This window comes from Balaenoptera borealis (assembly GCF_965194805.1).
Source record: "Balaenoptera borealis genome assembly, chromosome: 13".
NCBI classification, from domain to species: domain Eukaryota; kingdom Metazoa; phylum Chordata; class Mammalia; order Artiodactyla; family Balaenopteridae; genus Balaenoptera; species Balaenoptera borealis.
In genome coordinates this window covers 16,680,848-16,694,468 of record NC_138870.1, presented here as the reverse complement: position 1 = coordinate 16,694,468, position 13,621 = coordinate 16,680,848, and the positions used below count along the sequence as shown (strand labels likewise).

The 13,621-nt window shown below is 37.0% G+C and overlaps 1 protein-coding gene across 5 annotated transcripts in view; it reads right to left on the bottom strand.

Moving 5' to 3' along the window:
• The window catches only part of AEBP2 (AE binding protein 2), a 74,472-nt gene that overhangs the window by 51,681 nt on the left and 9,170 nt on the right, over window positions 1-13,621 (bottom strand). For all 5 annotated transcript variants that reach the window (XM_082351990.1, XM_082351991.1, XM_082351988.1 and 2 more), the window contains exon 2: window positions 1,129-1,336. In XM_082351990.1, coding sequence (XP_082208116.1) covers window positions 1,129-1,336 — 208 coding nt within the window. The remainder of the gene's footprint in view (window positions 1-1,128; window positions 1,337-13,621) is intronic.

Here is a 13,621-nt window from a genome sequence, read left to right as displayed (position 1 = left end):
ATGCAGTGAAAATACCATATGATGGGCACAGTTCATTAATATACGCTTTGGTGTCTACCCAGACCCCATATACGTTAAATCTAATAATATGACAAATGTTTACTTATCAAGTAACTAAAAGACTGATGAAACATTATAACATATTGTGATAACAGCAAATATTTCTTAAAAGAAATTTCAAATGCAACACCACTGGTAAAAACATTAGGAGTGCCTGTTACGGTTGCGTGTTTAAAAAAAAAAAGATCAGTAATACAATCTAAATATCAATACCACCATGGAAACAGTTACCCACTTACTTAAACCAAGAAGATTTTAACCATTTTAGTATCAGTATATCTCAAAAGTGATGGCACACTGACAGGCAATGTGTGGCCTAATAAATTATCTGTACTTACAATGTGACATTAATTTCTGGAAAACATACTAAGTATGGTTAACTATTCAAGACATAAACCTAGATAAAGTTGAAACAAAATTATAATATTATCGGTTTTATAAATATTTTGGTCCATTACACTGTGACTCACCTAATGTGCTTTAGCTCTTTATTTACTATTCAATAAAAAGTATATGAACTGACACAACTAAATGGATTCCTGAAAGAATACAGGTCAATACTAACTCAGCCAGCTCCGACAAGACCTGGGAAAGATGATCAATGATCACAAATAATGAGTACAGACTGCCATTTAACAGGACTGTTTATACTAATCCTGGTACCAATAGTTTCTCTAGTTAATTTCAGCATCAGGGATAACTTAAGACCACTCTAACAGAAATCCCAAACAGTGCCAATTCCTAAATGTCCTCAACTCAAAACATCAGAAGCTTGAAATACACAGTATTCATTTACAATACTCCCACTGTATTGTAGAAAGTCTAATTTCTTCAAAGTAATACACCTAAGAGCAAATTAAAATCCAACACATAATATGTTCTATTTAATTTGATTCCATCAAATATGTGGGAAGTAAATAAAAGGGGAAAAAAAATTTGAAAAAAATAAAGCCTGTGTAAAAGCAATCCCAAATTACTTTGAAAAAAAAAAAAAAAGCCTAACTAGCAATTATAAATTAATAAAACTAATGAAAACAGGGAGTGAAAAAAAGAAATGACAAAACCAACCCCTCCTCGCTGACCATCTACATGTATGGAACGGATGTGATCTGCCAGATCTGGACTAGAGTTGAAGGAAGCCTGGCACTGGTCCCAACAACAATTATAGGCAATATTTTTGCTTGAAGAAGTAGTGCTTCCTTGTCCATTCATCATTGCTGGAGTTGAACGCCCACTGGAAATTGTGCTGTCTACATCCATTATAGTACTGCTTATGCTACAAAAGAAGAAAAAAGGCTGTGTTATTCCTAGAAATTCACTAACATGAATATGATCTTATAAATAATTAAGATTACCACTTGACATTCTGCCCCATAAAGCATACTAAAACCATATTTTCCATTAGAAAACAACATTGCTTTAAAATTACTTAGTTTCAAATAATTATTCTCTGAAACTAAATTTCAAATAAATATTATTTGCAATAAAGTGCAAATCAAGGCAAGAAAAGCTAGTTCCTCAAAACCAGATACGGGATAATCTGAGCAACTTTTGGCAGACATGAAGTCCCCAACACCATACCTTACAGAAAATAAACCAAACCAAACCAAACCACACACACACACCCCCACACACACACACACACTCACACACAGCTCATCACATTTCATCCCTTCCACAGTTCTAAGAAGCATGATAAAGTAATATAGATTCCAACTGCAAATAATTCAGAATCAAAAGATTAATCTTTACAGTTCTGCAAATCACTTGTTGATCTGAAATCTTTTCTCCTATTCACTAATCTGAGAATACAACTGCTATCACATCCTACCTCTTTCCACCTCAAAGAAGTTGGGAAATTTTGCTGTATTTTCCCTTCTTAATAATAGGCAGAAGAGAGAAATCTGAGTGCAATAAAAGTTTCTCTGATTTTACCAAAGTCTAAATAAGAAGTACTTTCCTGGCCCTCATTTTTTTTTTAAACTCCTATGCACCAAAAAGACTGAAAATGCCAATCAATCCCTTTTACTTTTTATTTACTAAACAAAGTATTACGTGTTAGTAATTCTTGTTTACTAAAAAATTATTACATTAGTAATAAAAGTAATAAGTAAAAGTAATTGAGTAATTTTGAATGTTCACATCATAATAAAATGTAATATACTTTGCCTTCATCTTAAAAGCAATTCACTTTCTAATTCTCTTTTTTCAGTATCTTCTCCACAGAGAAATTAAATGGACATGGCATCAATCACAGAAGGACCAACAGTAAGAATGCTTCAGACTAAATCCATTAAAAGCTATATAACTGCTTGTAATTTAAGTACCAGTAAATTATAAAATTGATATTAACTTTTAAGGGATATGCTTCCCTACCCCCAAGCTTTTATTATAAAAAATTTCAAAAACACAGAAAAATATCTCTAAATCTGAACTCAGATGTAGACAACAAACTAGGGGTTACCAGTAGGGAGAAGGAAGTGGAGAGGAGCAAGACAGGGGTAGGGGATTAAGAGGTGCAAACTACTATACATAAAATAAATAAGCTAGGATAAACAAGGATATATTGTACAGCACAGAGAATATTGCCAATATTTTATAATAGCTAGTAAATGGAATATAACCTTTAGAAGTTGTGAATCACTATGCTGTACACCTGAAAATGTATATAATATTGTATCATCAACTATATCTTAATAAAAATAATTAAATCTGAACTTAACAATTAACACTTTGTCCTGTTTTTTGTTTTTTCGTTTTTGGGGGTTTTTTTGGCCATGCTGCGTGGCATGCGGGATCTTAGCTCCCCAACCAGGGATCGAACCCTCACCTCCTGCACTGGAAGTGCAGAGTGTTAACCACTGGACCACCAGGGAAGTCCCTGTCCCATTTGCTATATTGCTATAATTTGTTTTTCTCAATCATCTGCAGGTTGTAAACATAAAACTTCAACCACAATTATTTCAGTACATGCCTTCTAAAAATAAGAACATTCACCTGTAACCACTACAACCTTATTTGTTCACACCCAAGAATTAAACTGAACTTTTTAAATAAGCTTAATAATGAGTTGTGTCTAACATCAAATGCACCCATTTTACAAAGATAACGAAAATGTTTTTGTAGGATGCTTCAGAGGTGAAAAATGTCTCAGATTTCCCTTTGAAGGATATTCACGTATTTAAGTCCATCTGGCTAACTATCTACCAGTCAATACACAGATTCTAAATTGCAACTTTAAAACTTCATTCTAAAACTCTGTAATCTCAAGAAAACTCTCCAATGTGAATCAGTTCTTAAATATCTGAAAATCTACTTATATACTGTTTGTTTTTGCAGGAATAAACTGTAAGTACGGTATATACTGAAATACGAGTTTTTACTTGAGCATTAGAAATTTCAAGTCTCATGAGGCCCTTAACTGCTAAATGGTTACCTATTTTCCTTATCACTTGCTTCATATAGTCTAAAACATTTTAACTGTAAAGTTCATACTTTCATAAACCATACTAATTAACTCCAAAGGCAAACAAAATATTAACAATTTTAAGTGCAGTATTGTCTACGTGCAGTATTATTCACTTGAAAAACAGTACTTCATGTGGCTATGGATCCTCATAAAAGGAGAACATAATGCAGGTGTTAAAGGACATGCACTTTGTCTACCGTTGGCAACAAGCTGCAAATGCAATGGCAGAGGAGGTAAAGGGCAGGTACCCTAACCCGGAAGACTCAAGAGGTACTCCACAATTGGGCAGCATCCCCACAGAGCCTCCCAGAGCCCAGCAGGGCAAACTGGAGTCCTGCCTCACGATCCCTTCTTGGCTCCTCCAACTTCTAGAAAGTGTCTAAGCCTAAACCTCCAGGCTACCTTTTGGCCCCAGATCCATGCTGCAATCAGTGGTTCTCTCCAGTCTTAAGACTGATAAAGGCAACAACAGTCCTGATGCAGGAGAGCACAGGAGATGAGTTACAAGCAATTTCTGATTTTGACAGGACCCTGAGATAGATAAAGGTTTCATAGAAAGCAGTGTTCTTCTTCCTATAATAGTAGGATAACAAGATGCTCAGAACTAAAAGATGACATTCCACCTGACCTTGTGTCTAGGTTCAAGCATATATTAAGATCTTTCATTCAGTTAGTTCTCCTTCCCAATGAACTTACTGATTCTGTAAAATCTGAACAAAAGCAGCCTGGTATTTTTAAGAAAACCTAAGCCAGAAAAAGCCCTCACTCTATTCAGATAGTTTCAATAATTTGAAGCAGTGCTGTTCAAACTAATATGTATATGAACATCTGTGATCTTATTAATTGCAGATTCTGATCCGGTGGGTTTGGGGTAAGACTTGACATACTGTGTTTTTAGCAAGAGCCGCCTTGTTGATGATGCTGCTACAACATTTTAAGTAGCAAGACTCTAAAAGATCTCTTTCATTATTATTGCCCGACTGAAACTGAGCAGACTATCTAAGGAATTGTCTCCTATTGTGGAATAGTAAGCTAAAGCAACGGTGTGTGTGCGCGTACACACACACACACACACACAGGATGACAGAAAATCCGTAAATTTAAAAAAAAAAAAAAACACCACACATACATTGTTAGAGATTCCTATGCAATATTTAGGGAAGGATGTAAGACATTTTTAACATAACAACATTCCCTTTTTCCTCTTTTCCATGGGCCTTGTTAAGAAACTATCTGGCAGACCAGACCCTAACGTCTAGAGTAACTAACTACATGGATTTTATGAAAATGGTTTCCCTCGAGGATTCAAAGGCCAGTTCACGCATACATGCAAGAACAGCCCCCTCTCTGATAACTCAAATTACTTCCAAGCAAAACATATGTTTGGTGGACGTGACCACTGTCAATAGGGCTATCAACATTGACAAGATCAGCTTGCTAAATGACAAGATACAGGAGCAGAGGAAGCAATACATGGATGCTATGTTATGATGGAGAAGGAAGAGACCATGATCTAATGTAACAGAGTAAGAAAAGTTCGTTGACATGGTTTCAGATTCCACATTGCAAATAAACTATCACTTGTCAAGTTTTGGTATATTATCAAATAGCCACACAATTACCTTAAAAAGTATACTAAAATACTCTTTCCTTTTCCAACTAAATATCTGCACGAGGCCAGATTTTCTTCATATGGCTCAACCAAATCAATTCATTGCACCAGGCTGAATGCAGAAGCAGATATGAGAAACCAGTTGTTAAGCCAAACATTAAATATAAAACAATGTCACTCTTCTATTCTTTTTAACTGGAAAAGTTATTTTGCATTTAAAAAAACTTCCTGAGACTTCCCTGGTGGCACAGTGGTTAAGAATCCGCCTGCCACATATATACAATGGAATATTACTCAGCCATAAAAAGAAATGAAATGGAGGTATTTGTAATGAGGTGGATGGAATTAGAGTCTGTCATACAGAGTGAAGTAAGTCAGAAAGAGAAAAACAAATACAGTATGCTAACACATACATATGGAATCTAAGGAAAAAAAAAAAAAAAAGGCCATGAAGAACCTAGTGGCAAGACGGGAATAAAGACACAGACCTACTAGAGAATGGACTTGAGGATATGGGGAGGGGGAGGGGTGAGATGTGACAGGGTGAGAGAGTGGCATGGACATATATACACTACCAAATGTAAAATAGATAGCTAGTGGGAAGCAGCCGCATAGCACAGGGAGATCAGATCAGCTCGGTGCTTTGTGACCACCTAGAGGGGTGGGATGGGGAGGGTGGGAGGGAGGGAGATGCAAGAGGGAAGAGATATGGGAACATATGTATATGTATAACTGATTCACTTGGTTATAAAGCAGAAACTAACACACCATTGTAAAGCAATTATACTCCAATAAAGATGTTAAAAAAAAAAAAAAAAAAAAAAGAATCCGCCTGCCAATGCAGGGGACATGGGTTTGATCCCTGGTCCTGGAAGATCCCACATGCCATGGAGCAACTAAGCCCATGTGCCACAACTACTGAGCCTGAGTTCTAAAGCTCACGAGCCACAACTGCTGAGCCCGCACGCCATAACTACTGAAGCCCACACACCACAACGAAGAGTAGCCCCCGCTTGCCGCAACTAGAAAGCCAGTATGCAGCAACGAAGACACAACGCAGCCAAAAAAAAAAATAGAAAACCAAACTTCCTGTTACATATAATTGGTTTATTTTTTAGATTAAATAAATGTTTTTAATGTTCTCAGTTTTGATTTTTGGTCCTGTAATAGTGATAAATGTAACGTCCATAAACAAGCTCTATGGTTTCTTCAGTAACTTTTTTAACAGCTTTACTGAGATATAGTTCATATTCCTCGATACTTAAGAAAGCAAAGGTGGGGCTTCCCTGGTGGCGCAGTGGTTGAGAGTCTGCCTGCCAATGCAGGGGACACGGGTTCGAGCCCTGGTCTGGGAGGATCCCACATGCCGCGGAGCACCTGGGCCCGTGAGCCACAGCTACTGAGCTTGCGCGTCTGGAGCCTGTGCTCCGCAACAAGAGAGGCCGCGATAGTGAGAGGCCCGCGCACCGCGATGAAGAGTGGCCCCCGCTCGCCGCAACCGGAGAAAGCCCTCACACAGAAACGAAGACCCAACACAGCTAAAAATAATAAATAAATTAATTTAAAAAAACAAAAAGAAAGAAAGCAAAGGTGTCCTTACAAACAAAATGTTTGAGAACCACTGATCTAGACTATATTTAAAGCAAGGCTTAAAGGTCTCTCTGAAATAGATTGGGAAGAGTATGTTTCTGACCTGGAATATTTTTATTTTATTCTAAGGTTAACTGCTGAATTTGAAATTCAGTTTGTGGTCAAATGGGTAGAGGCAGCCTTATCTGCAATCTACTTTTCAGTTATCTGTGAGGAAACTCATTTGGAGTATGAATTTTCCTTGGTAACTTTGAGTCCTTCTCTTTCTAGGCTACTGAATGCGTAACTTTAAAGGAGGGTTGAGGACAGGGACCTGAAGGGGATACAAGCGTATAATGTGAAATCAAATATAATTTACTCTTGTCATCAAAAAACTAAAATATAAGAATTTCAGAATTTCCTATAAGTACGTCATTAATTAGCAAAGCTGCAGCTCTGCACTGGTGTTTCTCCAACCCTAACTTAGGCCTCCACTTGCCCATTCATATAAAAATTAGGTCTGCAAATCCCATATCTTATGCTTTATCCAATTAAATGCCTTCCAAAAAGACTCACAGTTACTTGCTGAATGCTCTCTTCTGCTAGGGGACTAGCCAGGTGGCTGGTAACAAATCAAAGAGCTGGCGTGAAACAATATTAAGAGTTTTATTGCATAACTTTAAGATTCTAGTCACTTTGGGATTGACATATATACACACACTAATATTTATAAAATAGATAACTAATAAGAACCTGCTGCATTAAAAAAAAAAAAAAAAAAAGATTCTGGTCACTGTTGCATTTGTGATATGAAGTAAAGACAATTAAGACCAACCATTAAGTAATGGCATCTTCCAAACAAGGTTTCCATACTGGTAATCCCTTTTCATAGTTCTCGGCCAGAAGAATTAAAGTGTATATGGAGACTAAAGACAAGCTGCCCGTGTCCACAAGTCACATCTTCAAGATTAAGCAGCCAAAATAGAGTAAGAAAAAAACTGGATGCTAATACTGACATAAACTTGTATCATCCACAAACCTCACATCAAATTTAAGTTCATCTCAAAAAAATTTCCTATTCTGATTGACGTGATAAATTGTTAAATTTTTGAACTTACAAAAAAAATACTCATAAAATATCATTTTAATATATCTTATGCATTGGGGTTCCACATAAAAATTCATAACAACAGACCTCAAAATTGTCAAACTACTAACTTTTATATTAAAAGGTTAGAAACCACTGAGTTCTATTATATACAGATTAAGTGCCATAAACTTTAAAAATGCAGTAGGAAAACAGAATGATCAAGGCATCTAGCCACTCTCTTCAGGATCTGGAAGTTACTGATTGAAGTTCCACAAAAGAACCCCCTTAATCTCTAAAGGATCGAGGCTGTTTCTGTTTTGTTTTGTTTTGTTTTGGCTGCGCCGCGCGGCATGCGGGATCTTAGTTCCCCAACCAGGGATCGAACCCGTGCCCCCTGCAATGGAAGCACGGAACTCTAACCACTGGACCGCCAGGGAATTCCCCAAGGCTGTTTTATTTTTGTTCTATCAGTGAAAAACACATAATCTTTAGGAAGCCTTCAGTTCATAGACGGTATCTGAATTATTATAAAATAAACATTCTCTAATTCTAACTTTTTAAGAATGGAACATGGTTCCCCATATGGACTGAAGAAAGTGCAACGAGCTACAGGGAGACAAAAATTCTACTGGTCTAAGTAAGGAACACTTAACAGGGTCAAGCATTATAAACTTAGCTTAATTTTGTAACTGGTAATAAACTTTGGATAGAAATAAGTATACTATATAGTTTTCAAAGTACTTACCAAATTGTAGGTAAACATAACCACACACAGGGGATTCCTTATCTAATCATATAACAAGGTAAGCTATTATTTGGTTAAAAGGTGATGTTCCTTTCATCTATAATAAAATAGCCACTCAATACTACAAAGATTAGTCTGTGTCTCTCCCATACCTGTAATCAAAATTATTAAAATTCAGAACAGTACAAAACATGTCAGACAATCCTATATTTTTTCATTCAAAAAACTGAATCTAATCAATTCAATTAATTAAAACAAAGACCATATTCTATCATAGGCAGACTAAGGCATTTTGTGGAGGAGATGTTAAGTCCTTATTGATGTCAAATTGTGCCAGTTGCTGGTCAACCAGTGACAATCCTATATTTTTGAGAAGTCTGAAGTTGTATGCCTGATATGATACAACTTTGAGTGAACTCTCTACTTCAATTATCCATACCAGTCCTCGCCTCCTTTTGTTGGAAGAGACCATGATTTTGTGCCCTGCTCCTTATTCTAGGCATTAACAAAGGAATTAAAAGCTAAAACTGAACCAGTTAAAAGAAACAGACACTTCAAGAAAACTATGAACTGCCTGCCTGTTACATCTTATGACTTTATCCTAAGGAAAAAAGGGATTATGTAACTTACTATATCAAAATTTGTATCACAAAAGTAAGGTGCTGTTTTAAAATCTGATTTCCCATTCTTTATCCCAACAGCTAGCAAGTACTATTTGCTATATGCCCTGCATTGTTCTTTGCGCTTGTGTCAGACTGTATTTTCCAAAGACAGCCACCCCCATACACACACCTTCCCACATCCTCTTCTTACAGCTTGGCATCAAGAAGTGAGAGATCGGACTTCCCTGGTGGCGCGGTGGTTAAGCATCCGCCTGCCAATGCAGGGGACACAGGTTCGAGCCCTGATCCGGGAAGATTCCACATGCCGCGGAGCAACTAAGCCCGTGCGCCACGACTACTGAGCCTGTGCTCTAGAGCCCGCCAGCCACAACTACTGAGCCCGCATGCCTAGAGCCCGTGCTCTGCAACAAGAGAAGCCACGACAATGAGAAGCCCGCACACCACAACGAAGAGTAGCCCCCCCTCGCCACAACTAGAGAAAGCCCGCGTGCAGCAACGAAGACCCAACGCAGCCATAAATTAATTAATTAATTAATTTTTTTTAAAAAAAAGTGAGAGATCTATACTACCTCCCCTTGAATCTGAGCAGTCCTAAAACTCTTGCAGAAGCGACACTGCCAGAACTTCCACAGCTGGGTCATCAAAGGCAATACAGCTCGGCCTGGCTCTCTTGGGACATACAGCTTGGGAGCCCTGAACTACTTACTTACCCTATAAAGAAATCTGGCTCCCCTGAAGCCACTGTGCTAAAAAGATCCTGTGAAGAAAGTACACAGAGCTAGAGAGATGCCAGGAGCCCCAGCTGTTCCAGCTCCCAGCTGTTTGAGTCTTCTCAGCCCAGGCACCACACACGTGACAGCTTCGTGAGCAAGCAAGCTTTCTGGTGACTGCAGTCCCCAGACTTTATACTGCTCCAAGCTGACACCAAGTGGAGCAGGAAGATCTAACCATGCCAAGCCCTGCTCGGACTGTAGATTTGTAAGCAAAATAATGTTTTAAACTACTAAATGCTGCGAGTTGATTGCATGCAGTCATAGTAACGGGAACTATGCCTGATGTGTATTAACTCATGTAATGCTTACAGCAACCAAATGAGGTAATTACTCATTATTTACTAATACTCAAGTATTAGTAGCCTCATCTTACAGATAAAAGAGACTGAGCAGATAAAAGGGACGAAAACACAAAAATTATGTGACTTGCCCAGTCACACAAGTACAAAACATTAATGCCAAACAATCTATTTGCCACATTTATACAAAAGAAAAATGAGTAAATTACCGATTTAAGAAATACTGAAATGCCACCTATATTACATATCAAGATAACGTGACAGTTTCATCTGGTGTGCACACACAAGGAGCTGTTCCTTTGCTTTTGTACATCTACAGCACACACACACACACACAAAGATACTTAGCATTACATGTAATCTGACTCATTTGAACAGATGGTTTTACAAGAATGAACTATTAAATTTGATTTCTACAAGTCAATTAGCACCATGAAAAAAATTAATTCAAGGTCAGTCATACAAAGCAACACTATTCTCAGGTAGAACTTGCTCCAAATTTAGAACTTAGGCCACTGAACCAGATTATGAGCCAAACAATGTCAGCGTAAAGTCCAACTCCAAAATACTCCAGGAACAACAAGGGGACACTTCAGTTTTTATTTATCAAAAACAAAGAGTAAGTTATGAGATTGGTCTTAACTGGGATTAAGGAATTTAGACCACATCTGATTTCTGTAAGGCTGCCTGGTTTGGTCTTTCAAACTGCTGTGGTGCTTATAGGCTTTCAGAGCTTTAAACTCAGAAACAGGGAAAAAAAAGGAAAGATAAGTGCCTAGTTTATTGTATGTGCTATATATATGCTCAGGTCAAACTTCCCCAAGCTCTTTCCTACCCACCTAAGGCGGAAGGAATTCTGCTTCTTTATGATCTGGTTGATCTGCACTATGAGTCACCTATAAACCTCTTATTCAGAGTAAACTCCTAAACCTAGCTAGTGCCTTGCACACAGTAACTGCTCATATAGTTTTCAGTGACAAATTTAAGTAGGCTTTTTAAGGCAAGTAAAATATATGGCTTTGTCACACTGAGATATTCATTAAAATTAATTGGAGGCACACTAAAAATCATTAACCAACACCAAGATATTATTATTACTATTGTTACTGTAATTATAAGCTATTATCACTGTAATTTAAAAAGCTAAATGGATTTTTCTAATCAAGAAAAAGACTACTCTCTATCCCTACAATTATTTCACTGAATAAAGACAAAAGATTTTTCCCCAAGACCCAGCAGTATTCACCAAATTGGCCAAAAGGGACTTTATGCAACAATGATGAAATATAGTTCATGGAAAACAAGTACGTTACATTCTTCTATCACCACTATGCGCTGTGCACATTATTTTCAATTTGTTTCTCATCTCTAGTCTATGCCCTTTAAGATTACTCCACCCACATTTTTCATCCAGCTTAAGAGATCAGCAAGCAATTATCTTCAAAAAGATTTTAATACTAGAAACATTCTACTTCAATAAAACTACACTATAAGGAGTCATCTTTTACAGTCTTAAAAAGGTTTCCAGAAAAATGTCTATACACAATGATGGTATATTAAAAAATCTGCTATGAAAAACAATACCCATTTTATACAGAATATTCACATATTCATTTCGTGTTTTTTTAAGTTAGTGTTAAATCATAAAAATGATTTTATCAGATCATTTCAGTGTACCCATATCTGACAAGAATAACTACAGTAGAGTTCAACACCTCAGAAGACATGTTCAAATGACTGCCAACAGGAACGTAAATCACTAGAAAGGCTACTGCTCATTCATCCCACCCTCAGTACTTGTTAACAAGTATTTATATATTCATAATTTTGTAATGACAAAAATTTTATAATTTAGAAATGAACTAGTAAGTGTATTTACTAAGAAATACTAATACCCTTCTGAAATCTGTGTTTTCTCTAATTGGTAACACTTTCTCTTTCTAGAAACTCAAAATATAAATGAAAACCAGAAAACAAGTCAAGGGCTTTGAAAAGTGTTAAAATTAAAGAAATAAAATGTCAATAAAGACTCTCTCTCTATTCCCCTAAAGACTGAATACCTATAATACTTAAAAAAATTAACTTCTGTATTTCATAGTCTTAAGAGGAATCTAGGTTACAAAGTCTAACTATATAATTACAAATGAGAATAAAGCCCAGAAATGTAAATGAACTCAAGCGCGTAAGTAAGTTATTCTTTGCAAAAGAGACAGGATGAAAATTAAAACAGCCGCTAATGTAAACTACTGATATTTTAATTAAACTTCCCTGGTCAAGGTTGTTACAACAGTCCTACAGGCAGTATAAGTATAGTAGCTAAGACCACGTCTACAGCCAGGACTGCCAGCATTCTCCAGGAGCTGTGTGACTGTGAACGAGATAGTCTGTGCGTGCTTCCTCGCCTCACTGGTTCTGTGGATGAACTTCATCAAATCCTTTCAATAAGCTCAAGTCTCAGATTCTTAAGCAAACTAGACAATCAATAGTGGGTTTTCTTCTAAAACAGTGTGTAAATATATTTTTTTCTTGGGAAACAAAATATAAGTTGGGGAATCCTGCTTTTTTTAAATTATTCAAAAAACCACAACTTTTTTCAAATACTGTTTTCACATATGCTGCTTCAAAGAATTGGGGGAAGAAAGAAGGCACAGAATGGTTCAACTCCTTGTTTCATGCAGCCACACCAGTAACAGTGAGAAAGAAGTATGTATCAGGTACATCCAGAAGAAATACGTATCAGGTACATCCACATTCAGCTGAACTCAACCAATTATAGAGTTACTGAATATACAGAGTGTAACAGGTGAGTGCACTACAGGTACGTGCTGGAAGTATAAAGATAAATAGGACCTGATTTTAATCTTAAAAATGTTATAGCCTGGAGAAGACAAACACAAACACAAACACAAATGGATATTTCAATGCAATGCCATAAATATGAATTAGAATTATGGTGATTTTTGAACTCAGAAGAACCTGAAGTATCTTTGAGATCCTGGATGGAGCAAAGACACACCTGCAATATTCTGGGTTTGTCTAAAGGATAGGAAACACACACACACACAGCATGTATACAGAATAGGTTCCTATTCTCAGGGAGCACACATTCCAGCAAGAGAGATGAACAGTAAATACTTGCTCAAATTGTGATAGGGCCAGTGCAGAACTTGAGTGCGGCAATGAGCCTAACAAAGAATTGGGGACAGTCTGCCTGAGAAAATGTTCAAGGTAAGACCTGATCGTGACTAGTAGTTACAAAAACAGAAGCTGGCGAAGGGAAAAGAATGTGATTCACAATATGATACATATATTTATCTTCTGACTTCCATTAGAGCACTTGCCAAATCTACAGCAGATTTATCACATCTGAGCTCCAAGTTT